At 33.7% G+C, this 27030-nt stretch overlaps 1 protein-coding gene across 1 annotated transcript; it reads right to left on the bottom strand.

The window, feature by feature from the left end:
* Positions 1-1358: 1358 nt before the first annotated feature.
* Positions 1359-26624, bottom strand: Cdc37l1 (cell division cycle 37 like 1, HSP90 cochaperone). The gene is made up of 7 exons (XM_027943101.2): positions 26333-26624; positions 21986-22267; positions 16714-16807; positions 10237-10352; positions 9593-9715; positions 5761-5925; positions 1359-2864 (listed from the first exon to the last, which is right to left on the bottom strand). Exons 1-7 carry the CDS (start codon positions 26462-26464, stop codon positions 2763-2765), a joined length of 1014 nt encoding a protein of 337 aa, XP_027798902.1. The 5' UTR covers positions 26465-26624; the 3' UTR covers positions 1359-2762.
* Positions 26625-27030: the final 406 nt, after the last annotated feature.

Raw genomic sequence — 27030 nt, 5'->3', positions numbered from 1 at the left:
AGAACTGAAATACCTGAGTTTAAGCATAGTAAATTGACTTTTTTTTTTTCTGAAAATACACCAAGACTTATTTCCCAAATACCTTTCCTAAACAAACTTAAAACTAGTTTTTTTTTCATCCTGTAAGAAAGTCCACTAATCTATAGATAACATGTTAATTTATTTTTAAAGGATAATATGAATGCTACTCTGAAAGAAAAGAGCCTGATTTTCCTAAAAAAAAAAAAAAATTATTATTATTTTTTTGAGATTGTGAGCCCATTAGGCAACAATTTGAAAGAGCCCACTAATGGTATTACTGGAAAAGAATGCTAGCCATCTATCTTAGAGCAATAATTTAAAACCAGTATTGTCTTCATCACTATTGACATAATAATTGCCAGAATAAATGGAATGATAGCTATTTCATCCTTTTAAAAAATATTTTATTAGAAGATTAATTTTATCAAGTAAAACAGGATTCTGTTGAATATTTTAATGTCAAAAATGTTTTATTCCTCAGATTGGGTTTTCCATGGCTTAGCCTGTTTAGGGAAAATTGTTCAACTTCAAATATAATTATCCCTTTGTTTAGTATATCTCTCATTACTTAAGAAACAGAAAAGAGTACATTTATTTCGATAGGAGTTAGTTCTCAGTATTAAAGAGGACATTTTTTAAATGAAAAAAAAAAAGATGTCAATTTACTGTTCTTAGTACTAAATTACTAATTATATAAAAGTTATAGTCTTAACGTGCAAATTATCCCCCCCTCTCGAATAAATCACACTTTTCTATACTTAAAAGTTATCACTTCCTTTTGATAGTTAAAAAATACAAATAGTCAGGCTGGGGATGTGGCTCAAGTAAGTGGTAGCGCGCTTGCCTAGCATGTGTGAGGCACTGGGTTCACTTCTCAGCACCACATAGAAACAAAATAAAGTTATTAAAAAAAGAGAATCATATTAAAAAAATAGTCACATTTCACAGAATAGTTCTGAGGTAATTCCTGTCATTAAAAAAAAAAAAAAAACTTTCAGAAATAGTTTACTCAATTTGTGGATTCTTTCTGTCTTGCCATTCTTCTATTAATGGCTCTGTCAGCCAGAGCCATTAATAGCTCTAACTTGGAAGAAGACAAAATGAAAGTCAAAACAATTTGGATGACTACAGGCAAGTTCAGGGAAAAGTGAAGTTGAAGAAGTGGTAAATAATGGTTCATATAACATTTCTGGGAAACGGGAGTAGTATATTGTTTTTGTGTCCATTCTCTCCAATTAGGACAAAGGGAAAGATGACAGCACACTCCAGAAGAAAAGAAAACTTTCTATGACTAGGTCATTGGTTTAAAAAATTACAGGCTGATGAATACTACCATATAAATTAGTCAAACATTTTATTATAGAGTATATAATAATATCAAAAGCACAAAAAAGACTTATTCTGAAAAACAGGAAAATTGTGACATTACAGAAGTAGGATTCAATAATTCCAGCCTGTTTCTATGGGTACTAGTGCCTAATCACCTCAGTTAAAACAAGATACAAATGAGGCCAAGGTTACAGATCTGATCCCCATATGGATCCTTTAGCATTATTTGGTTTCTTGAATTGAGACATGTATTCCCAATTCCATGTTTGCTTCCAAATGTTTGCTACTGGTCTATACTCAAATACAATCAAAGCTCATGTTCCTGTGAGAAGATAAATTTTCAAATAATAAGGACAGCATGATCAGCACTGTCATCTAATCTAAATAAAACAAGCCACCAAATATTCTAGTACATTTGAAGTGAATTATGCAAGAAGTAGTAAGAATAACATTCTATGGTAGCTAAACTAGAGAGGAATAACAAGTGGAGTAAAAGCCATTATTAGCATTAAGGGTTACCAAATTCTTAGATATGAGTAGTTGGCAGCTTAAGAAAGTTAGCTCTACAAGATTTATCATTATTGTTCTTCCAGTTTGTTCTTACAGGTCATTAGTATTCTTTTAAAACTTAGTCCCTGAGAGATCCCAGACTATGTCAAGTAAAGAAATTGAGTAAGCTTGTAGTCTATCTTGTTTTAAAAAAAACAAAGCCCTATATGAGCTCATCACTACAATCTTTAGTATTTAGAAAGTCAACAGTAAAATCAACTTCTAAAGAACAGCTTTGAGAATACACTGAGGGGTAACAGAGTCAAGGATTTAACTGATGGTGCCGAAAATACATATTATTATTTTAAAAGGAACGACTTTTAAAAATTTGTGCCACCCAGCTTATTAGTTATGTAGATTATCGACTACTGATTTATTGCTTTTAATATGATGAAACACCAGATTTGACAGCTAAGTTAGCAGTGGGATACAAGTACATTTTTATCTTTAATTATTTTTGTAGAATAGGACATATCCATATAAAAAGAGACTATGTAGCAGATGCCTCCTAGAATCAGCCAGTTCTTGTAAACATTGCATTTGTGCAGATTTTCATACTTTGATTCCAAAATTGAGAATTAGGTTAAAGGCAAATTTAGTAGCCAACCCAGGGGGAAAAAAAGAGTTCAGTTTGACTTCCTGCAACATATGGTACCACTTCTCCTTTCAAAAACAAAACAAAACAAAACAAAAAACCTAGCAGCACATAAAAAAAGTTACAAAACGTTTCAGTACTCTTTTTTCCCTCCCATCAAAAACCGAACAAAAATAAAGTGCAGCACCCATAAAAGTGTCAAGAAAAATAGCCAAGTTCTTCCTTTCTTGTAACAAAATAGCACTTGGCCTCAGCAGTCTTAACCAAATTATACAGTGTCCATCATTTTGGGTTCATCATCTTCTTTATGTACCACTGAATTTAAACTGCAGAGAGCTGTATTGATAGAATACTGAAGATAATCTGGATTCTGGGGAAGGAAGAAAAAAAAAGAATATATAATAACCAGTTTTATGCCAGTACACATAATCACATATGCATTTTCACATCCTAATTCTCTACAGTATAACAAAGTAGGAAAGAAGATAGACTTTGGAGTCAGACCAGCTAAAACTGGAAAAATAAATAAAAAGTAGGCTATTATTTGCTTAACCCAAAGAGATGTGATAAAGACAGAATATGTGTAAACAGAAATGTAATAGACATCACCTTTTCTTATCCTTTTAACAAAACTATCATTTTAGTTATTCATACTAGGCCATGTATGTAGCTAATCTATGTAATAGATGTATACACTTATTGATAATTTAAGTAATAAATGTAGCTTGAAGGCAGCAATGAATTTTGAAGATTACTATCTAATTATAGCAGTAAATGCTAAAAATGCAAAACATCTTAACAGAGGAAAAATCCACTTACTGAGTAAAATAAGCTTGAATAAAAAATCTGAAGTACACAGACCCATATTTAAAAAAAAATAAAAGAACTGAGATTTTATTTATTCTTTAAATAGAAAGATAATTCATAAATGTTATGTTTGCCCATTTCTAAAACTAAGATAAAAAACCAAAACCTTGTCCAGTATATGCAAAAATAAAACCGTGATTTGTTAAAGCACTACTATTAAGGAAATAAGGCCTTAAGATCCAGGATTTCAGGAAAATTTTTCCCCAGAATTCAATTTGGTCTACCCAGTCATTCTAAATATCTACTAGATACTTTTACAAATATTGTCATCACCTAGTTTAATTTATTTTTATTTAACAAACACCAGTGAGGAAAGTCCAAATGGCACAGATGTTTTAAACCTTCCCATACCTTAAGGAGAAAGGGTTTTCAAAAACTTCTTAATAAAGTATAATACTATATGAAGTTTTTTTTCTTCTTTTTTTTTTTTAAGCCAAAAAGCTAGATAAATTATTCCCCAGCAGGTCTTTATGAAAGAAGTGACACCAATAACTGACTGAGGTCTGGGACATTCATCGTGAACTTCAGTTCTAATCCTGCCTCTATCCTGTATTCTGAGAACTGGCTAAGGAGATTCTCCAGAACTCATTTGTCTTGAGGCTATCATGTCTCCCACTTTGAAAAAACAAAAAGCAATTGATATGCCTAACCTGACTTTGCTTAAATTACACTGGTTGGCTCATATTCTCATCTCAAAAATTTTCTTATCTCGGTGACAAGTGTCTTCTAAAAGCACAGGATTATCTTGCACTATTTGTAGTACATGACTCAACAGTCTGTAATGCAGGTGAATAGGCGGTGAAGCAGGAAATTCAGGATTAGAATATTAGCTCTATCACACACTTCAACTGACTTCAGGCAAATTATTTAACCTAAGTTTCAGTTTACTTATCCATGAAAATGAACCATAGTATTTTTGAGAAGATTAAACAATAAAACACATGAAAGTGTTTTGTAACCTGTAAACTGATATAAAAAGGAATATTATTGTGGCAAGATTTTCTTTCCAACTTCCTCTAAATTGACAACTTGGTCCCTCAAGTGGCCCCCCATCCTGTTTCCCTCAGCCAGTCCACAATACTGCGCATCTAGCTGAAATCTTAAAGTTCTCCTCTTCCTCAGGCAGATTAGGTTAGGATACTAAAATTCTCACTCTATGAGGAACTGCTCTGTTAGCCAGATTAAGTCTAAGCAACCCTGATAATGTTAGCAATTAAGTCAGAATCATGAGTCTAGCCCCCCCCCACACGCCAAATAAGTATAATGGATGCCTTGCAGTTATTATCAGTTACTATCTGTTATATTTACCAAAAACTTACTTCCCCCTTCCAGATGCAACTTTTTGATACTTTACTGAATCAAACACCTTCAAAGTCTCTTTATTTCTCCACATGAATCATGTAACATTTTAATTTTAGGAGGTTTATATATTGGATATGACAGTGACTTAAGTCATAAAATTCCCTTGGAAAAACTAGTTCCCTATGGGCTATATCTCAGGAAGTGAAATTCACCATTGTATTTAAATACCATTTAAGATTTGATATTATATAGGAAATCTTTAGAGGTAATGTTTCTTACAAGTTTGGGGGGGTACTATTAATTGTTTAAAAATCAGAACTTGATGATTTCCATCCTCGAAAATGATATTTTTGATTGAGTTGAATATGATCAATTGCTTTCCTTATACAGCCTACAATACATGTGACTGGAATGGTGAAATTATAGTGACATAAAGTCAAGACACTGAAATATCTCAATCTTTTATCACCTTATGAATTTTAAAAATAAATCTAGGACTCTCCTCATCTTGTCTACTAAATGAGACTTTCCATCTCACAATGCAGGCAACAGAATAAACTGGTCTTTAAAATCCTTGCACATGGAAATGAGAGCTGATTGGACTAAGATGCTTCCACTACAATCAAATGGGAAGGAACTATCTACCAATAATTTAAAACTGAGTTTTAAATAGTATCAGCTAGATGAGTGGTCTGATTCCTTCTTCTTTTTGCTATAAAGTCTCTGATGCTGTTGACATGGTTTTTATCTTGATCTAAAGATTGATTTAAGTAGTTGCTGATACTACCAGACACAATATTATAAGCTATATTAATGTGAACTAAGTGTTACATCTGATAGGCAACACCACCACTAGAGATGGTATTATATAAACCCATGAGGGGACTACCTTGATTACCACTTTCATGCATGCTCTGAAGCTAATCCATTTAAGAAAAGAGATAGAAGAGATTCAATGCATAAAATAGGACTAAGGATTACCTTTTGAGGCAAGAATATTCAAAACAGTCACACGTGTATCACATATAAGTACTCCAAAATAACAAAAACTATGATTTAATATGTTTACAAAATAAATATTAACTTCTCTAACTTACCTGTGGTAAGGATTCTAATAAACCTATAGATCCAACACCAGAATGGGGAACATGATTAGGAACTGTCATAGGTTGAAAACTTTGTGATTGAGAATAAAGTCTTACTCTTGACTTGAAAGCTTCAAGTTCATTTTTGAATGCTTCAAAATAACCTTCTTCCTCTGCCTAGAACACATAAAACAGACTGTTTTTCAAAACCAGAGTAAATTCTAAAAAGCTTACAATACAGCTGGTTGAGGAAATAAAGAAAAGGTGAACAGTCTAAATGTAGAAACCATTATGGCCTCTTCAGATCTGTGACATCTACTTGTTTTATAGGAACATTAATGACTAATTTGTTCCATTTCTTACTGCTTCAGCAAAATAAAACAAGCTAATAGGAACACACAAAAGTAAAACAGGTTTTCTCTTATCTCTCTTGATTTATCTGGATCTTTAACAGGACCCCAAAATCCTCATTTCACCTTTCACATTCATTCCATTCTCTTACCATTGCCAAACCGTCACAGGATATTCTTTAAAAAGATATAAATTAATGAGGGGGAACTATTGCCTACTTCTAATAATTTTCTAACCCTTTATTCTCTATGAAAACCAAATAAAACTCAACATTCTACTTCATTAGGAGAACACCTTTGTGTTTTTAGTTAAACAGGTACATCTTTTTCTCCCAACATTATGGAAAGAAAAAAATACGACTTATGATGACATGTAACATATTCTATATCAACAGAATGCTGGCTTTATGTTCAAGTGGTGGAAGAGAGCTTATCAAATGAAGTTTAGGTTATATAACCAGGTTAAAACCTCTTTAAATTAGTCATTAGCATCAGCATACAAATAATGCAAACAGTATTCTACTGCCTTCCCATCTTCATAAATTTCATAATAATTTCCTTAATCACATTTTAGCACCTTTACTTTAGTTAATATATGGGAGTCATGTGGACAAACAGAATGTTAGCCCTGTGCGTAAGGCCTAGGGATTCAGGTCTAGAGTGATTTGACTTTGTTTTATTAAGTAATCCATATAGGCCACTTGCTTAATTTCTTTTCTTTTCTTTTTTTTTGGTGGCAGGGTATTGGGGGTTGAGATAGAAGAGATAGAAGAGATTCAATGCATAAAATAGAGGACCCCGGGGCAACTGACCACTGAGCCATATCACCAGCCCTATTTTGTATTTTATTTAGAGACAGGGTCTCACTGAGTTGTTCAGCGCCTTGCTTTTGCTGAGGCTGGCTTTGAACTCGCGATCTTCCTATCTCAGCCTCCCAAGCCACTGGGATTACAGGCATGCACCACCGTGCACAGTGCTTGATTTCTTTATACAGGTTTCCTTATCTACAATATAAGAACAGAAATCCTCATAAAACATGACAAAGATTTATAAGTTAATCCATATAAAGTGCCTTGCACAAAGTAAGCATCTTATGAATATTATTGTTTAATTAAAAAATATATTAAAAATACAATGCAAGACCGAAGACTTCAGTGCCTTTCAGTTCTACTTTGTTAAATTTTCAAAGAATGTATACAGTGTGGACATGTTCCATTATCATATTAATCACCAGTTTAAATACATCCATTAATACAAGATGAAAAAAAAAAAAAAAGCTCCTATGTGCCATATAAAAATTTAGAAAAGTCACCATAAACCTAGCTAAAACACCAACTCATCAAAACTCTACATCACAAGGGTTTTAGGGTATTTTAAGGTAGAACTGTTGCCACCTTTGTAGGTTTTTTTTAATATTAAAAAATAGAGGACTGGGGTTGTAGCTTAATGGTGAAGCGCTTGCCAGGGTCTTAAGTTCCACCCCCAGCACTCCCCCCATCCCCCCAAAACACCTTTTGGTATATTTCTTTTGAACTTCTAATTTTACATGCTGAAACATATCCTATGTGCAAAAGAGCATGTAAGATACACATGTGTAGTTTATTCAGCAAAAATACAACCTTGTACCCATAAAAATTAGGAAATAGATCACTACTAGTACTTTATAAACCAGTTCTGAAGAGAAATTTTCCTCCCTACCTAAGTTATCATTAGACTCGGTCCTTTGCTTCTTTAATTTTACTGCTTATACACATATCCCTCAACTACATATTGCTTACCTCTGCCTGCTATAAAAATATTTTATAAAATACAGAATATTTAAATATATGATCTTTATCAAAATATATTTTAAAAACTGATACTGGTTATATCACTCCATATTTTATTTTATTCATTTCCCAGCTTTTTCATCCATACTGATACTGGTTAGTATTTTACCAAATGAATATAGCATAGTTTATTCATTCTATTGTTGTCAGACATTTGAGTTGTTCTCAGGCTTTTTGTTATTATGAACAAAGCTACATATTTTGGCATCTACTGTATAGGTATAAGAGTTGCACTAAGTCAAACTTTGGAGCTTAGGACTCTTTAACACTTGAAAATTACTGAGGACCTGTAATTGTGTGGGTTATATTTGTTAATATTGCTGTTAGAAATTAAAAGTGAGGAATTAAGGAAAATAAAAATAGTAGTAAAAAACTCATTACATACTACCATTAATAACATTTTTATTTTAAAAGACTATTTGTGTTAGGCATAGTGGCATATGCTGGTAGTCCCAGCTACTTGATAGACTAAGAAAAGATAATTGCTTGATCTCAAGAATTTGAGATCTACCTGGATAACAAGGTGAGAACCTGTCTTTAAAAAAAAGCATGTGAAAATTTTATTCTCCAAAACTAATTTAGTGCCATTTTTAATTTCTGCAAACCTCTCTAAGGTCTACCTTAACAGAAGACAGATTATCACATCTGCTTTGGGATCAATTTCAATTGTACACTTGTGAGAGAATAAGAATAAAATAGCAAATACCATCAATATTATCATGAAAATACTTCTAATCAAGGCCCGCCTGAAAAGGTTTTAAAGACTCTCAGAGGTCCCTCAACTACATGTTGATAACATATTCTCTAGGGTATAAACCTAAAAGAATTTTTGGGTATTCACATATGTGATTGTTCAATTTTACTAGAAAAATTTCCCAAATGGTTATTAGAATTTATATTCCCACTAGCAGTGAATTCAAGTCCTAACTGTTCTACTTCTTGGGCAACTTTCAAATTTTTACTTATCTAGTGAAATGGTAAGCTTTGCAGACATTATCTATTTTTTTGTGACATAGCCAACATTTTTTGTGTTTATATAAACATGTACCACTTCCTCTAAACTTACAGCATAAACATTTCTTAGAGCATTAAAAATGTTCCATAAATAACTAATGGCTGCATAAATCTATGTACACTACAGGTCTTTTTTTTTTTTTTTAACCATTCCTCTAATTATTGAATTTTTGGGTTGTTTCTTATTTTTCCATTACAAAGTCTGATTTCTTATTAAACTGTGAATATCCTATATCTTCCACTTCTGAAATGTTTTGCTTTCCATTAGCAGGTACTCAATAGTTACTGAATGGATAAATGATAAACTATCCAAATATACACATTCATTTGAATGGATCTCAATTTCATATAAATGCTATAGTATAAGTCATAAGAAAGTATGTATGAATTCATAAAAGATTATATAAGAATAGCTCCTTTAAGACTCAATTAGTCTGTGGCCTTCTGGTTAAATGGTTTCTCCTGATGTGTACAGAACAAAGGGGTCTCAGCTATGACCTAACCTTCCCATTTAACAATACAAAATAACTGGGTTGGGGAAATAGCACAGTAGTTGAACACTTGCACAAGATCCTCAGTTCAATCAATCCCTAGTATAGCGTGTGGGGGAGGCACACCCTTAAAACAGCAACAACAACAAAAAATACTTACTTTGGCTTTTTGGAAAAATAAACGAAAACACCCTCTTGGATCCACATTACAGTTTTTGGCCATTTCCATAATAAATTGCATTACAACAGCTTGATGTGCTATTTGTTCCATTAGAGCCCCTTTCTGAAAATAAATAAAATTATAAGAAACCTCAATTGGGATACTGATTTAAATTTTAAATCTTTAGGGTTACTTCTGATTTTGTTCTTTTTAGTTATAAGTCAAATACTATGTGGACATATAAAGAGTATATCTCAATTCTTTACTATTTTTATGTGACCAGAATTATTAAAGGGGACCATGCATTGGTCTGACTTAAAATGTGATTACCATTTGGATTTTTTAAAACATCACTTTCTAATTAGAAAAGAAAAAGGATATAGGAACAAAAGCAGTTGAGAGGCGGCAGAGAACACACCAGAAAAGTTTACATATGCTCACAAACAATTATTTTAAGTTCCCACATTAAACTCAAGTAGGTCTGAAAACAAAAACAATTAGAATTCTAATGACCTTCTTGCTTTCATTGAAAGTAAATAACATAATAAACAAAACACCAAGTAAGAAATCAGAATTCCACTAACATTTCCCACAAAGTCAACATGACCAAGTAACACACTGAAATTTTAAGATTCACACAATACCTGCTCAGCTTCTAGGTGAAAACACCATAGAATAAGATATTTAGCAGTTTCTTCACATACAAGGTATGGATGGTCAGACAAAAACCTCTGACTATCATCCCATCGACTCAACATACCTGAAAAAAAAAAAAATACATATATATGTGTGTGTATATGTATATATATACACACATATACATATATATGAAATCATGAATGCTAAATATTTTGTTTCTTCCTGTGAAGAAAATGTAAAATTATTCTCTTTAAAGGTAATTCATATTACCAAAGCAGTGTGTATGGTAAAAGGGCAAATGAAAAGGGATAATAGCCGCTAGACTAGAAATAGCTTCCAAAATTCACAGAAAGTTTTCTTTCAGATAATGAAGCTAATGTAGAAAGGCCAGTTTAAAGTCAAAAAGTCTTGCATCTGTAAATGCCCACAGTCCCAGGCAAATCGAGACAAGTGGTCATATTAAGGTTAAAGTAAAAGACCTGATTTACTCAGAGAACAGAATCTTTTCTATTCAAACGATGGAAAAGAAAGCAAAACCTCAATAAACTGCACTTGGCACACTTAAAGACTTAAGACGATATGTTAAAATGGTGACATTTACCAATTTAAGAAAATTATCTACTGGTAAAGCAATGAAGCCAGTATCATACTAGTAAAAATAATCATTTAAATTATTTTAGCTTTTTACTCATGATGTCTGTTTACACTCACAGTAAGTAAAAATTTCTAAAAAGTAGTTAAGTATACTTAAAAATGGCTGCCATTTTTTTTCAAGATGTCAAATGAATACAAATACTACCTTAAGAGTATATGCATGTTTATAAGACATCTCCTCAAAGTCAATATGACCAAATCATCATAGAACCAGACAAGTATTGTACTTTTAATTTTTCCAGTTGGCTTTATACTTGAATAACTTCAACATAACAATGTTAGCAGCTTTACACTCCTCAGATCCACCCAAGGAAATATGGATGTTACCAAATCATCATGGAAATTTTACAGGGCTGTTTTAGTACTCTGGCAATAAACTTTCCTCTAGACACAAAATGAATTTCTATATATTAAATTCTAAAGTAGAACACAATAACAAACAAAACTATTGCTGAAAATACACAGCAACATATAGCAATCAGTTGAAAATACATGATTAACTTTTCCTCAAAAGAAAAAGGGGGGGCATAAAAAAGGTTTTAACATTTCTTATAAACGTTTTATAAGCTTTGTGTTATTTCCCCAACACTTTGATGACAATGATTATTAGGTCATTTAAGATTCTAAGAAACAGAATACTGAAAGTTTAAGTAACTACTTCTCAAAGTATAGAGTTAATAATGACTCCTGGAAGTCAGAGTAAATGAAAGCAAAATCCTTATTTCTTATACCTGAAACCATAAAATTAATCCTATGAAGTAGTTTTGGCTTAACCTTCTTATACTTCTGAAAAGCTAATATTTCAACTCTATTTACCATCTGTAAAGCACTGCTTTTCTTCTTTACTTCTCCATGGTAGCACTGTGACTCCATGAATTATCAAAATTCTACACATTTTTGTCATGAAATGTATGAAAGGGTTAATAAAAATACTTGTAGGGAACCCTGATGGGTTAGTAGCACTTATAAGGGTCATGAGGAAGGGTGTCATTACATGTTAAAAGTTTTTTTTTTAAACAACTTATGTAATACCCAAGACAAAATTTACACTTGAAATTAAACACAGATTTTCTGTAACTTGGAAATATTGTCATCACTTGACTTCAAAAAAAAAAAAAAAAACAGACACTGAATTACTAGGAAATTGAGAAGTTACAGGTAGTTCATACAAATCTCTGTGGAGGGAGTATGGAATTTTATGAATAAAATACTGAAAGAGAATCAATACAGGATCAGAACATGACTAAAACTATTGATGTTATTTTGGAATTTGTAAATAAATGTAAGAATAACACACTCTAGCAGGACGGCTAGGAAAAACAGATTCTAAACTGCTTTTTAATATAACCGCTTCACCATTTACTAACTTGAGCAAGTTCCTTTACATGCCTCCATTTCCTTGTAGAATAGGGCTATAAGTAAATAATACCTGACAGGATTTTTAAACGATTATATAAAATGAATTCATAGAAAGCACTAGAAATAGTGCCTGACACATATTAAATAGATAATAAGTATTAGGTTACTAACATGATATAAGAAATATTTATTAAGCTAAATCTTTGGTCAAGGATAATCCAGTCGTCTATAAACTAGCCAACCAATTTCTTTGAAAGCTTGAAAAACTTCACTTGGACAATTTATTTCAATTATATGATTTAATTTATGTATTTCCCTGGTGAACACCTATCTAAATCTCAATCTATCCATCTCTCCATATTCTACCTGTTTCCTAAAATGGTCCCCAAATATGCATATCCTTATTAATTTCTCTTTCCTTTTTGCACTATACTTACAGAATGAAAACATTTTAACATTTTACACTATTCATCTATAATGTCCCAGCTAGGTTGTTAATTTATTGAGGAAAGACATATATATGACTATTTTTTTGTGTATTTCCAGAGCCTCAAATTTCCTGTATTTCCAATCACCTATGCACCAACAATTTCTACCTATACGACTACATAAACTCATCTTACTTGAAAATCAAACCCATTCTTCCATTTCTGTCAACCTACAGGCTTCCTGGATTCTATTACTCACTCAAACATTCTAGAAATTCCTCTGACATTTCCATTTCTCTGACATTAAAACTGACTATCAAGTTCTATGGTTATAATACCATAATCTGTTAATAAATTTCTAATGTTAAGCCATCCTAAAATTCTTAGGATGAACTCTTTTTTTTTTAATTTTTTTTTTTTTTTGTACTTGTAGATGGTCAGCATGCCTTTATTTTATTTGCTTATTTTTATATGTGATGCTAAGGTTCAAACCCAATGCTTCATACACGCTCAGCAAGTGCTCTGCCACTGAACCACAGCCCCCACCCCTTAGGATGAACTCTTAAAAATATTTTTCAGATTATAAAAATGAAGTGTATACATTATGAAGAATATGAAAAGTCCAAAACATAGAAATCAATTGCAGGTCTACCACAAGCAATATTAATATTTATGTATTTCCTCCCAGCCTATTTGAAAATGAATTTTAGAGAAACAAAATTAAAATCGTATCATAATCTTCTCTTTGTCCTACTTCATAGTCTATTCAAGAATACATTATCCTATTATAGTTTATATTTTTACAGCTTTTGATAACAATTCGTCCAGATTCAAAAAAATGACAAATCATTGCTAACTATGGCTGGATGGGAAGATGACGTGCTCTGAAAAACTGTTAAATGAATCCAAAAGCAGCGCTGTAGATCACAAAGACAGTGATGTCAAAGATACATATAACTTTGAATAAAACTGTACAGTGAAATCTAAGAAAAAACAGGGTTTTTTTATCTAAATAAGTATTTTGTATTTATAAAATGTGAATCAAACTAACAAATACAAATGTAGAAAAATAAGATTTCAATACTTCGTAATACTCCACAATAAGCATTGTACCATTTATCATTAGATGGTAAATTCCATCTAATTATAAGGGTAAAAGCAACACAAGAAAGACAGCCAACAAACAGCATAAGGGAAAGTTAGGAAAAACTCTAAAAAATGTAAGTACAGAGTAAGACCATAAAGTAGTACTGGTGTGAAGCCCCACATCCTAAACAGTCCCCCATGCACCAGGCTCATCTTTCAAGAGTCTGAAATGCAATCCAAGTATGGAAAGTCTCTCCATTTGAAAACTTTAAATACAGCTGCTATTCCAGGTGTGTTTACAGGAGTGTATCAGTGTGGTCATCATTCTCGAAAATGCTTTTTTCGTTCATTACAATACACATACAACACTAGAAAAATGTGCTTTCTCCAAGCAGGGATAGCATCAAACATTCATTGTCTTGCTTCAGGGCTCTATCTTCTCTGTGCCACAAATTTAGTCAGTGAGGATTTTGATTGACTCATCATCCCACAACTGCAAGCTGGTCCACTCTATGCTGATGGAACTTGGTGAGCAGGAAGTACTGGGTACCTCAGATGTCTTGGTAAGATACACGCATGCCAGAGAGTAGGAAAAAAACACATGAAAATGTTGGGAGCCTACTACCTTAGTAACATTTCTGTGGATCCAATGTGCTGCGGCAAGTAGGATATCTCCTCCAAAGTGAAAAGTCAATATGTATTTCCACTAAGAGACAGGCACAATGTGAATCTGGGAGTGGCTATCAAGTCTGGTTGGGTTCGAAGACAGCAATGCTCTGGTTAGTATTACAAGATGAGGTAGTGGATGTTTACAACATGCAATGTTCAAAACAATTTTGCTTATCAATGACCTATAGGTGTCAAGTTAGCTTTTACCCTCAGCTACCTCATTACACGTACAATAGTTTCATAAACTAAGGAGTTATTGTAGCACAGGCTTGAGATTATGCACAGATTCAACAGTATGGATTTTCCTCATCAGGGATGTTCCAGTATCCCAACTCAGCACAGCCAATGGATACCTGATCTGCCAGTAGCAGAAACCAATGCCAAAACCTCAATATGGCAACATACACAAGAGAAACTATACAGTCATCAAGAAGCAGATTACATATTTTGGTCCCATTTCATCTTAAAGAGACAGTAATTTCTCACTTGAGAAAGCCCATTCTAGATCTGGAATTGCCCTCTCTGCTTACCATGTTTCTATCAGTAATATACCTGTGGTCCTACTAAGTGAATTATTCAATATCCCACATGATTTTTGGTTTATTTATAACAAAAGAAATGATGACTGTAGGCTCATGAAATCACTCGTCTTACCCTGAACATCATTACTCAGAAGGAGGTTTTATAGAATGATGAAATTATTTATTAAAGACTCAGTCATAGTACCAGGTGGGTTACAACAACTTGTGAAAACTGGGATATTTTCCCACATAAAATTACTTTTGACCACACCACCCAGTTTACAATAAAAGTGAAGGAACTGTTTCTCACCTACTAGGTTCCATGGCTCCAAAGCAACTAGCCTATAGAATACTAGATGGGTAAAAACATCTTCAGGGATGCTGTTCTACCAGAATCGGTGTATGCTCTAAAAGAGCAACCAGTAGATGGTGCATTATTTTTTCTTATAGCAGAACACATAGACCTAGAAAGCACGGACTGTAGGTGGGAATGGCAGCTCACATAATACAACTAAGACAAATAGTTTTACAAAAATTATGACATAAGGCTCTACTCATTTAAAGATTTCAATATCTATCTAAGGGAGGACTGCTTATTCATTTTTTCTATTATAAAAAATATCACAATGGGGGCTGGGGTTGTGGCTCAGCAGTAGATTGCTCGCCTAGCATATGTGAGGTCCTGGATTAGATCCTCAGCACCACATAAGTAAATAAAGGTATTGTGTCCAACTACAACTAAAAATTAAAAATATAAAAAACATCACAACAATAATATGTAGAAATGCAGACTTTGTCTATACTTCTTTATGTACTAAGTTTTTCTTCGTTTTAAATAAGAGGTATGAAAAAATGAATTCTTCATGAAAAAATAAAGAGATGAGAAAACATTGACAATACTATCCATTGTCTTGACATTAGTGAAGCATAAATGAAATTTTAAATACTTTGGGAGAAATGCCAATGGGAGAAAAAAAAATTTTAAAAATGCCATTTAAAATATTCGTGAACATAGTGTTCTTTTGTACTGTTTGCTAAATTAACATATTACTGGTGATTTTAAAAAAACTATGAATTGAACCTTAACTCCTAAAACTTCCCAATAGCATTTTCATTCCAGCAGTATACTGTCTATAATTCTTAGAATACAACATACTGTTGCCTGGCTGCATTTCTACATGCCGCTATGGTTGCTACATGGAAAACTCTATCTGTTCCTCATAAGCAGGCTCAGATGTCACCTTTCTTGGGAAGCCTTCACTTTACATTGACCTCATCCCAGTCTTCTTCCCCCAATAGAAAAACTATCAGTTCTTTGCATACATATTTCTATCAGTACATTTATCTGAATAACTGTTAAATAACCTGCTTGAGTTACACAGCATAAAACCTTAAAAAAAAAAAAAAAAAAAGAATGCTAATATTTTAACAAAAGGATAAGCAGATACCAAGGAAGAAAAGAAAGAAAAAAGCAGAGGCTAGTCAAGATTGGAAAGAGACCATGGAATAAAGAAGATGGTTTCAGAAGGTATTATTAATAGACTGAATTTTGCTTTTCCTCACAATTTGATTTGTTCTATCAATCTATATTATTTATGACCCCAAAAAATGTCTACAATAAGATTTGTACATCTCCAGAAGTAGCTACATAACTGGAGTCTGTTACATATCTCTTTTTTTGGTTCCCATTTTATAAATCCATTTTTTTGCACATATATATATGATACCAAATATTATAAAGAAGAAATTCAGAGAGTAGACTTACCAAAATGTCTGATTTTTTGTTCATATTTCTGCATAAATGATTTTGATTTATCTTCATCTTCTGTTTCTTTTCTTTTATCTTGATTAATAAAACTCTATGAAAAAAATTTAGAAATTAAAGTTGGATTTTATGTTCTTGAATCTTCTTTCCTAGACATTGAATGTCTAGCAATTCTTCCAATAAACAATATAAAAATGTGGTGTAATATGACTCTATTATATCATTTTTTAAGTTCTTCATTAAAAAGGTAAATTTTTTTTCATTTGAGAGCTTAGTTTTGTTTAATGTGTGTCTGGAAAATTATAGATTTATCTTGAAAATCATACAGAAAAAACCAACTGAATTAAACCGTTTTGTTAAAATGGTTGCCCTACTAAAGCTAGATTCAGAAAGATTCTTTACATGAATAATTTAGGTTTACACTATTCATTTCCTGTGAACATTTGCAACTCTAGCCTAATTTTTGGATTCTGCTAGAAATAAACTCAGAAATTCAAAGCACATAGAGAGTAAAGTATTTACTATAAATTCTTTGAGAAGAGATAAATCAAAACATACATCTGGGTTGTATTGCTAATAAATTTTTCTTAAGAGGCAAGTTTGATTCTTGAAATCAAGTACAAAATTCTATTAAAGAAGTGCTTATTTTCAGTTAAAACAGACCAAAAATGAGGTTTTTATCTCTAGCCAGCGAAACTGACAGCATAGTTTCTCAGAACATTCTGTGATTACATTTATACCCTGATATTATCACTGCCCAAAATAAAAAGTAAAACCAGCTTTCTGTCAGTTTATGACCAGGAAGCCCACAAAAGTTTATACATTTCAAAATAAAAGCATTTTCCCCTTTACATATTCTGCCATCTAGACCAGCACTGTCCAACAGAAATATAATCCAAGTCACAAATATCAAATTCCTATTAGCCACATTAAAATGCAGAAACAGATGAAACTAATAACTACATTATTTAACCTAACATATACAACATATTATCATTTTAACATGTAAGCAACACAAAAATATTAATGAAATATTTAACTTTTTTTTTTTTTGATACTGAGCCATCAGAATCTGGTGTGTATTTTACACTTACAGCACATCTCAGTTCAGACTAGTCACATTTCAAGCACTCAATAGCACATGTGGCTAGTGGCTATCAAGTTGGATAGCGCAGATCTAGACCAGTCCTCTCAAGTCTCAAGCTCCCAGACAAAATCAATGTACGATTTTGAGAAAATGACTGGAACATAAAAAACAGTCCTCATTAATTTGTGATATAAATGTAGGCTATGTTAGAAATTAAGTTTAAAGAAACAATTAAAAGCAGAAACAAAATGAAAATATTCTTTGTGAGCACTGTGTTAAGAAACATTAACTATATAAAATAAACATTGCTTTGACTGTTCCCTCTGGAAGAAAAAAATTTTTTTTAATTATTTTAAATATTTTGAGGGTATAATGTAAAACAGAAGTAAAATAACACTTAAGACACACCCCTTAATACATTTATACAAATAGCAAATTATTTAAATGAAGAATGATCCTGTTGTAGGGGAGAAAAATATATATAAATTAGAACAGGCACAAAGAAAGTCTAGAAAGATATGACTCATTCTTAACAGAGGTTATGTCTGGAAAATGGAACTAAACGTAAAGGGAGCCTTTGAATTTCTATTTTACATGCTTGTTTATTGTTTATTTATCAATAAGCATGTTTTACTATTAAAAATTTTCTCAAAGAAGGAATTATTGATATGGCTAGTGGTGATGCACATTTACCTATGTGTCTTACTGACTGCTGTAGTAGAACCGAAGATGGTCCAGAAGAGGCAGTTAATAAATAGTGCTCAATGAGTGGGTGAGAGTGGATGCCAGGAAGACAGAAATTAAATAAGTTATAGGATGAGAAGTCTAGAAAATAATGATGGTGAAAGACAGGGTGAATGTTGATTTAGACAAGAATGAGCAGCCAATCTCTATAGCCCAAGGGTTAAATTTAGAACAAATACAAAAAAATTCCCCTTAACAAATTAATAGAAAATGACTGTCTTTCATTGCCCCAATAAGTTGCAGACCAAAGATTTAAATCAAATACTTGATTTTTAAGTTCCAATTTATACATCTTAATAGAGTGTGGATTACATAACTATATCTAGTTGTTAATTTTTACTGGGGATTGAACAAAGGACACTTTACCACTGAGCTATATCCCCAGCCTTTTTAATATTTTTATTTTAAGCCAGGTTCTCACTAAGTTGCTGAAGCTGGCCTCAAATTTGTGATCCTCCTGCCTCAGCCTACTTAGTTACTGGAATTATAGGTGTGGGCTACCAGCTATTTACTAAAATGTTACACATGAGATTTGTGTACCTCAACGTAAAATGTTACCCAAAGAATAAACAAACAAACAAACAAAAAAATGAATAATCAAGCAGGGATAGGTTCAGGGATAATCAAGCAAATGAAGGTACAGATCAAATGAGAATGACAGAATGATGACGGTGTTGATGTGCAACATGGGGTTTGTCTGTTTACTTTGTGTATATTGATATATACATTCATATATATTATAATATATATTTAATATTAAAATATTAAATTTATATTAATATATATAATATTTTCCATATTAAAAAAGCTAAAAAAGAACCAAATTCTCTCCTACATTATATGTTCATGGGTTAATTAAGGAAAGTGATGACATCTGAATGTCTATCTCTGTCTATTCTCTACATAAATGTAGTAACATCATCCCTGCTTCAAGTTCAGGGAACACTAATAGAGGATAATATACAAAATCCACCTTGTGGTAAAGGCAAAAGCTTTTAGCTTCTGATAAATGTTTCCTTTAGCCATTTTAGCAAAGTGGAAAAAAATTAACATAAAATATTTGTGCCTATAAGTATGTTCACAGATTTCATTACATTTCTACAGAGTAAGGCTCAATACAGAATGCTATGCTTCAACATAATATTACTTTATCCCATATTAAAATCATTAATTCATAAAATTATTAGGCTCTAGCCTGGTGCAATGGCCCATGCCTGCAATCCCACCAGCCTGGGAAGCAGAGGGAGGAGGACTACAAGTTGAAAGCCAGCTTCAGCAAAAGTGAGGCACTAAGGATCTCAGTGAGACACTGTCTCTAAATAAAATACAAAATAAAGCTGATGATGGGCTCAGTGGTCAAGTGCCAGCGTTCAATCCCCAGTCCTCTCACCGCCCCCAAAAAGTTATTAGGCTCTGACTTTCTCCTCCTTCTCATGTGTTTTGAAAAATCTCTAGAAGCTCTAGTTTTCAAATGGAAAACAAACATATAACCCCTGAGCAGTGTGAGAAATATGGGATTTTAAAAGTCTATCATTAATATCTATTATCTGTTATCTTCATTTAATAATAGACATCATTTTCATTCTTTTTTATTTATTTCCTTTTAGTTGTATTTGAACACAATACCTTTAGTTTATTTATTTATTTTTATGTGGTGCTAAGGATTGAACCTAGGGCCTTAACGTGCTAGGCAAGTACTCTACCACTGAGCCACAACCCTAGCCCCATCATCATTTTCATTCTTAAAGGTATCTTTAGTAAAGGATATTCAACACCTTTCTTTACCTTATCTAGTCTTCAAATCCCAGAGTAAGGATTTTATTCTTCAAATTTAATCCACTGTTATGTTATCAAGTCACTGTACTTACTTTTCTATTTCTTCACTTATAAAATAAGGTAGCTGAATGAAAATAACTCTTAATGCAATGACTACCAAACATAGGGTGCAAAATGAGATGTGAGAGAAAATTTAACTTTGATTTAGATATTTTCTCATCCTTAAAATTTCTAAATCCTTAAAAGCATTTTAAGAATGCTTTTTATATATAGTATTTGTTCAACATTATCTTACATAAACAATTAATTGAGCCTGGTAAATTATAACTGCCTGTAGGGGCTACTGATATAGCTTAGTGACAGAGCACTTTGCCTAATATGCACAAAGCCTGGGGTTCAATCTATAGCAACACAAAAACAAACAAAAGAAAATGAAAAAAAAAAAAAAAAAAAAAACTGCCTACAAAGCTGGATGCTGTGGTGCATGCCTGTAATCCCAGCAACTTGGGAGGCTGAGGTAGGAGGATTGCAAGTTCAAGGTCAGCCTGGGCAACTTAGTGAGATCCTGTTTCAAAATAAAAAATAAAAGGGCTGGAGATGTATCTCAGTGTTTGTAAAACACTTGTTTAGTATGTTCCAGGCCCTGAGTTCATTCTCCAATATGGGGAGGTTGGGATGGGAGGCGGGCATTGGGAGGTGGGTGCAACAAACCTGCCTGTAGTCTGCAGCTCTAGAGTAAGAACTTTCAAACTTACAGTTTAGATTAAGAAATAGATTGTACGTTTTGTCCTAACATGCACACAAATACCTAAAATACTAGTTTTTCAATACAATATTGACCCTAAGTGGGATGCACTTTGATCTTTTCTATCAGATTCTACTTGAAAAAGAAAAAATGCTGCTAGGAATGCACCAAATTGTTTTCATAGCCTACTTAAATTGGTCATGACCCCATGGTCTGAAGAATACTGTTTTTCTGTACTCTCCCAGCAATAAATGGTCTTTGACTTTTTCTTCTTCAGCGACAAAAGTAAAAGAAAAAGGCCTATATATTCTAATGAGAAACACAATACTGCTCTTAAAACAACTTAACAAACTACTACACTATTTTAAGAGACAAAAGAATCTGAATTATTTCTAAAAAGTTCTTTTCAGTACTATGACATTTTCTAGATTACCTCCTAAATTTACTAAACATTGGTAACTAAACAGTGAAAAGATTTTTATCTAGTAAGTCCAATAACTAAATGTGTTACCAAACTGATAGCAAGCAGGCAGCATTGCAATGTCAGAAAGTACTCGTAACATCTGAGCTTTACCACATACCAGGTTCTATGCTACCACACTTTTAAGACATTACTTTATTTGAAGCTACCAAGGCTAAGAGATGTTAAGTGACTTGTCCAAGGTCACAAAGCTAGCATGTAATAAAGTTGAGATTTAAGACAGTCTAATTTCAGAGCCCAAACTGCACTATACCATGTGTCATGCTATTGTCATATATTTGTATTAAGGACTACTAGAATTAAGACAATGCTGGAGTACTTGTACTTTCCATAAACTATCAAAATTTGAACACTTTACAAATACTTGGTTGTTTTGCTATCAAAACGTACAAATACTTAAATTTTTCTTCTTTCTTTATAACCCAATAAAAGGTCATACCTTATTAAAAACATCCTTGCTAATGGCATCCATGTTCCACAGACACATCCTCTCTCTTTGTACTAAAGCCTCTTCTTTCTGTCGCCACTCTTCTTCTCGTTGCCTTAGTTCTGATACTGCTGTTTGTGCTTTGGCATGTTCCTGATCCAAGGACTCAGAATTATGCAGTGCTAAGCTACCAAGTTTCTGCTGAGCTTCGGCAAGATTCCATTTGCACGCCACAGAGCTCTTCACAAACTCTTTCTGCTTTTGGCAAGCCAGCTCAATCCCATGGCTATACATCTGAATAGAAAAACAGTATTTGTAAGAAATGAAGGTTGCAATGGATATATTTGTGCAGCACAGCTCAACTCTTTTAAAAATTTTTATTCAAAGGATCTCTGTACAATGTTTGTGGTGCATAGCCTATCCTGTGTTCTTTGTCTACAAGTTACATTTTTATATTATAGGCCTTGTTTCATCAACTAGATTCTAAGCTTCTTTGTTAACCTGTGTCCCTCCTCCAACAACTAACACCACCACAAAGTCTGGCAACTATCACAGTGACTTGCATATAGCTGGTACTCAACATTTGACTCACAGTCTTCATAATCCTGGACCAACAGAATGAGAATAAAGATTAAATCTAGCTTACCACCTCAACACTCCACGTGTTGAAAACCAGATCTTTTAGAGTTTTGTTCTGCAAGTTCTTCACAGTAAGGAATCTCCTTTTGTTTAGAAATAATTATTTCTTGATTTCTGCTTTCTTTGTGTATTATCCCAATCCCTAGTGATCAGAGAAGATCTTAATAGAAATTTCTATTTATAACTGATTATATCAGACAGATATTCTTTAACTTTATCCTAATAAAAACAGGCAAAGTTATTTAAATTAATAACTGCCAACTGTTCTACCCTGGTGATTCTATCCTACTCAGAGTAACAATTACAGATTTTTAATATTGTGTTTTATTTGTTTATTTATTTGGTGGTACTAGGGATTAAATACAGTGACATTCTACCATTAAGCAACATTCTTTTTATTTTTTATCACATATATATGTGTATATGTGTGTGTGTGTGTGTGTGTTTGTGTATGTTTCACTAAGTTGCTGAGGACCTTTCTAAAATTCTGAGGCTGGCCTTGAACTTGTGATCCTCTTGCCTTGTTTCCACCTGAAGTTACAGGCATGTGCCACCGAGTTAGCAGTGATATTTACTTAATTGTTGTGTGTAAAGCAATATGGTAGTCAAAAAGAGGAAGGCATATTATGATTTCTTGGCCAAATATAAATCAACTTCAAACTACTTATTCAGAATAATTTCTCTTCAATCTGTTCCTATATATATTTCACTACTGAAAAGCTCTTATAACTTTATACCTAAATTATACAAATAGTCTGTCTCATTTCAAGCTATTCTCTACTCCACTACGCTATAGCCATCTTTCCAAAAAAAAAAAAAACCAAATTCAATCACATTACTCGTTCTTAAGACTCTTGGAATAAAATGCAAATTCTGTGGCATAGCATGGTACTTCATGATTTCATTTCCTATAATCTCTCCCGTCTCAGTTCTAGGTACTCTTCCATTTGTTTGCTTATTCTTCCCGCCTTCAACCTGTTGCCCCCTTCAATTTGGCAATCCTCCTTGCTCTAGGTAAACTCCTATCTCCATTCCAGATTCTAACAACCCATAAGCTTTTTCTTATTCATTCTGTTCCTACCCAAGATATAATACACGTTTTATATAATATTTTTCACATAATATTGTACTTATTTGTATTTTCAGCATCTAAGCTTCTTGAAGGGCTAGCATTCAATAAATAATAGAGGAATAAATGAATCTTCACTTCTTAGAACAGACTGGTCAGGTGGTAAAGAATTCTAAGGCAAGTAGCAAGTAAGGCCTCTTACACTGTTATAATGCAGATGTTTTATTTACTCATTCAACAGATTTGTAGCCCAGGTCCCCTACAAGTAAATCAAGTAAAACATTTATTTTTACTTTTGGCTATCTTAGAATAGGATCAAAGAAAAAACTGGAAACTAGCTATGCTTAAAAATGGGGCCAAAAAAAGAAAAATGAAACTATAAAACTTAATTTATAAAAAGACAAAGCTATACCATACCTTATATTTTTTCGAATTATGTGGAAGCAAAAAAAAATTTTTTTAAATCAAACCAATTCCAAAAATGATTTCTATTTAAATTCTTCTCCATAGCAATTAGAGATACCATTTGGCTACTTGGGCAAACTATCTAGGATGTATTCAGATTAAGTAAAATATTAGGTCATATTTTAATCCATGACCTTGATGTCTTAGATGGATATAATTATTTTTTAATGAACATAAATTCTGAAAAGGAACTGCTAAAGTCCACTAATGTTAGTAACGTCACATTAAAAATTCTCAAAAAGGATATCTATATTCTAATTTGCTTTTACCTTAATTGGGATCTCAGAATCATACACTGCTTATTACATTAAGATATCTAAATCTATCATATTTGGTAAAAATTAATCCAAAGTTTTTTTTTTAAAGAATAATTTTAAGTGCCTATTTATTGGATTAAACATTTTATTCTTCCCGAATATTCCAGTTCAAAAATTTAAGTCCTAAAGTCAGCAATACAAAATAAGCAGAGTTGTAACGAACACCTGAACTTAAAATTAGAAATCACTTTGCAAATCTGAAGACTATTTAAAGGTAATATCAGCTACACAGTTTTATAGTATTTCCTAGGATGAGTAGTGTAGTAGGTGGGCAAAAATACTGTACTAGAAGTCATAAATTCTAATTTTGACTCTGCTACAACTAGCTATATGGCCTCAGGGAAATCACATTTAGTGAAGGAGATAAGCCTATTCACTTATAAAATATTTTTCTCCTATTATGAGTTTGTAAGTGCACAAGTAAAAGATTAATATAAATGTATATTAATCTTTTAATCTTTTAATCTAATTAATGTATATTAATCTTAAGAGTTTCTCTTAAGTAACTTTTGTGATTCAATTATAATGTACTGAAATTCTTGAGACTTTTTTCTCTACGTCTGCCTTTCAAATTGACAACAGCAACTGCTGTTCATTCTCTCATACTCCCTTCCTTCCCCCACCTCTGTAATGCATTATAGGCTCATAACACATTTTGTATATAAAAATGACACTAGTGATCCATAATTAGTGGGTGACTACTGACACATCAACTCTTATTCTGCCTCACTTTCCCAGTGACCCGTTGGCTAAGTACAGACTGTGGTTATGAAACAGCATTTTTCTCCGTGTGAAGCCAACCAACTCCATTAGCTGAAATAAGACTGATGATCCTATACTTACTAGAAAAACAAATTTAAATCACTAATCTTCATTAACATTGAGCACAATGAGTTTTGAGGGAAAACTGCTATTAATTCTATTATGCTGTTATTGAACCTCAGTCTGCAGAAAGCCTAGGCAGACATCTACAATCCATTTCGTTGAACATAATAGTATTTAGTCTATGATCCCGAAATACAGCCCAAAACACTCAGGTTAAGAGAAAAAATATGAAAAGGTGATGAGTATGTAAGCACTACCTACGATTGGACCCAGAAAAATCCTAAATATCATATTTGGTTAAGTTGCAGAGACAAGAAATCTGGATTGAAAACAAGTAGCATTAGGAATCTTAGCAAAGAGTCTGGAAAAAAAAAAAAAAGGAGAGAGAGAGGGAGAGGGAGAGGGAGAGGGAGAGAGAGAGAGAGAGAAAGGAAGGCTGTGCCTAGTATGTTTTCACTGGAGAATGTCATTAAGCAGTCAGAACTAAAAACAAAACAGCAAGGGAAAGTCACCCGACTGGAAGGTGTGAGCCAGCATCTAAACCGAGGTTTACAAAATTTGCTCAGGTGTTAACGTGGGTTAAAGAGCACGTGAAATCTTTATGTGAGGACTCAGTGTAACGTTGAAGTATAACCAGTAACTATTCCTATCAGCCGTGCATAAGTACACTGGGGCCTTTAACAGAATAAAGTATTCGGACAAAAAAGCACGCACGAGAGGACAAAGGGTCAATGTCACACCGGGTGTGCCGCCCCAAATCTGGGCGCTGTCAGGAAAGAGAGAATGAGGAATGTATTCCAAGGATGAGAAGAAATCATCCAAGGTAAGCGAAAATGTGTGCGTGGAAGTGGTGGTTGGGAATGAATATATAGCTACCGCTTCTTCACTCCAAAAGATGCTACAATAGCGGAGGAATGGCATCAGGCCCCGGGGGTTGTAGTGGGTGCAGAAGTGGGCACAGAAGCGGGTCGTAGAGACGCGACATTTTAGGGGGCTTGGCGCCAGCATCTCCCCATCCCCCAGCAAAACGTGGGCCCCCCTCACCTGGGCGCCACCGCCCGGCAGCGGCGGGCAGCGGGGAGAGCCAGGGGACACATCCAAGTCACTCTCTTCCTCAGTCTCACCCTCTGCCCGAGGGAGGCTCCAGGGTCCGGGCGGCGGCCACGGTTGTTCCATGTCCAACTGGCCGCAGCCCTACAACTGCCACTGCCAACGGACTTGGCGTGAATGGAACCTACTGCACCCAGCCAGCCGCCCCAGCCATCCGGGGCCGTTACCCAGAATCCCTCTGCAGGCAGCGACGCCGACGCACACCCGCGCTGGCCTGGCCGCGCAACTGGCGGACAGCGGAAGAAGAAGTACTCAGCTCGGTGCGTCACTTCCTGGTGGGCGTGGCCTGGGGCGCGGCACAGGTCTTGAGTCTCGCGCGTGGAACTGGAACGCTTTCCCGTTTAAGTCTCGGAAGTCTTTCAGCCTGCCAATCAGTCCGCGATGGCTCTGTGGGTGGTGAGATGTTAGTTAGCGTTAGATACTGTTGTTATAGTGTTCCTTACCCTGTAAACGGCGGATCCTAGCCTGCGGGAGTTACTTGGACGGTGTCCACTTTGCGTGTTTTTTAAAGCTGCAACTTGTTTTTGTACAATTGATATATAAACCAGCAGGTCTAAGGCGGAAATGGAGGGGGCTAATTTTTTAAAAGCAGAGCCAATTTACCTCTCATTTCGAATTACCCGCAACAAGAG

Source organism: Marmota flaviventris, chromosome 13 (assembly GCF_047511675.1).
Source record: "Marmota flaviventris isolate mMarFla1 chromosome 13, mMarFla1.hap1, whole genome shotgun sequence".
In the NCBI taxonomy this organism is placed as follows: Eukaryota; Metazoa; Chordata; class Mammalia; order Rodentia; family Sciuridae; genus Marmota; species Marmota flaviventris.
This window is presented reverse-complemented; position numbering and strand designations above follow the sequence as displayed.

Coding starts and splice junctions, on each gene's coding strand:
- Cdc37l1 (XM_027943101.2), bottom strand. CDS start 26,464: ATGGAACAACCGTGGCCGCCGCCCGGACCCTGGAGCCTCCCTCGGGCA. Junction 9,716..10,236: donor TTCACCTAGAAGCTGAGCAG/GTATTGTGTGAA, acceptor ATTTATTTTCAG/AAAGGGGCTCTAATGGAACA. Junction 5,926..9,592: donor TATTTTTCCAAAAAGCCAAA/GTAAGTATTTTT, acceptor TATGTGTTCTAG/GCAGAGGAAGAAGGTTATTT.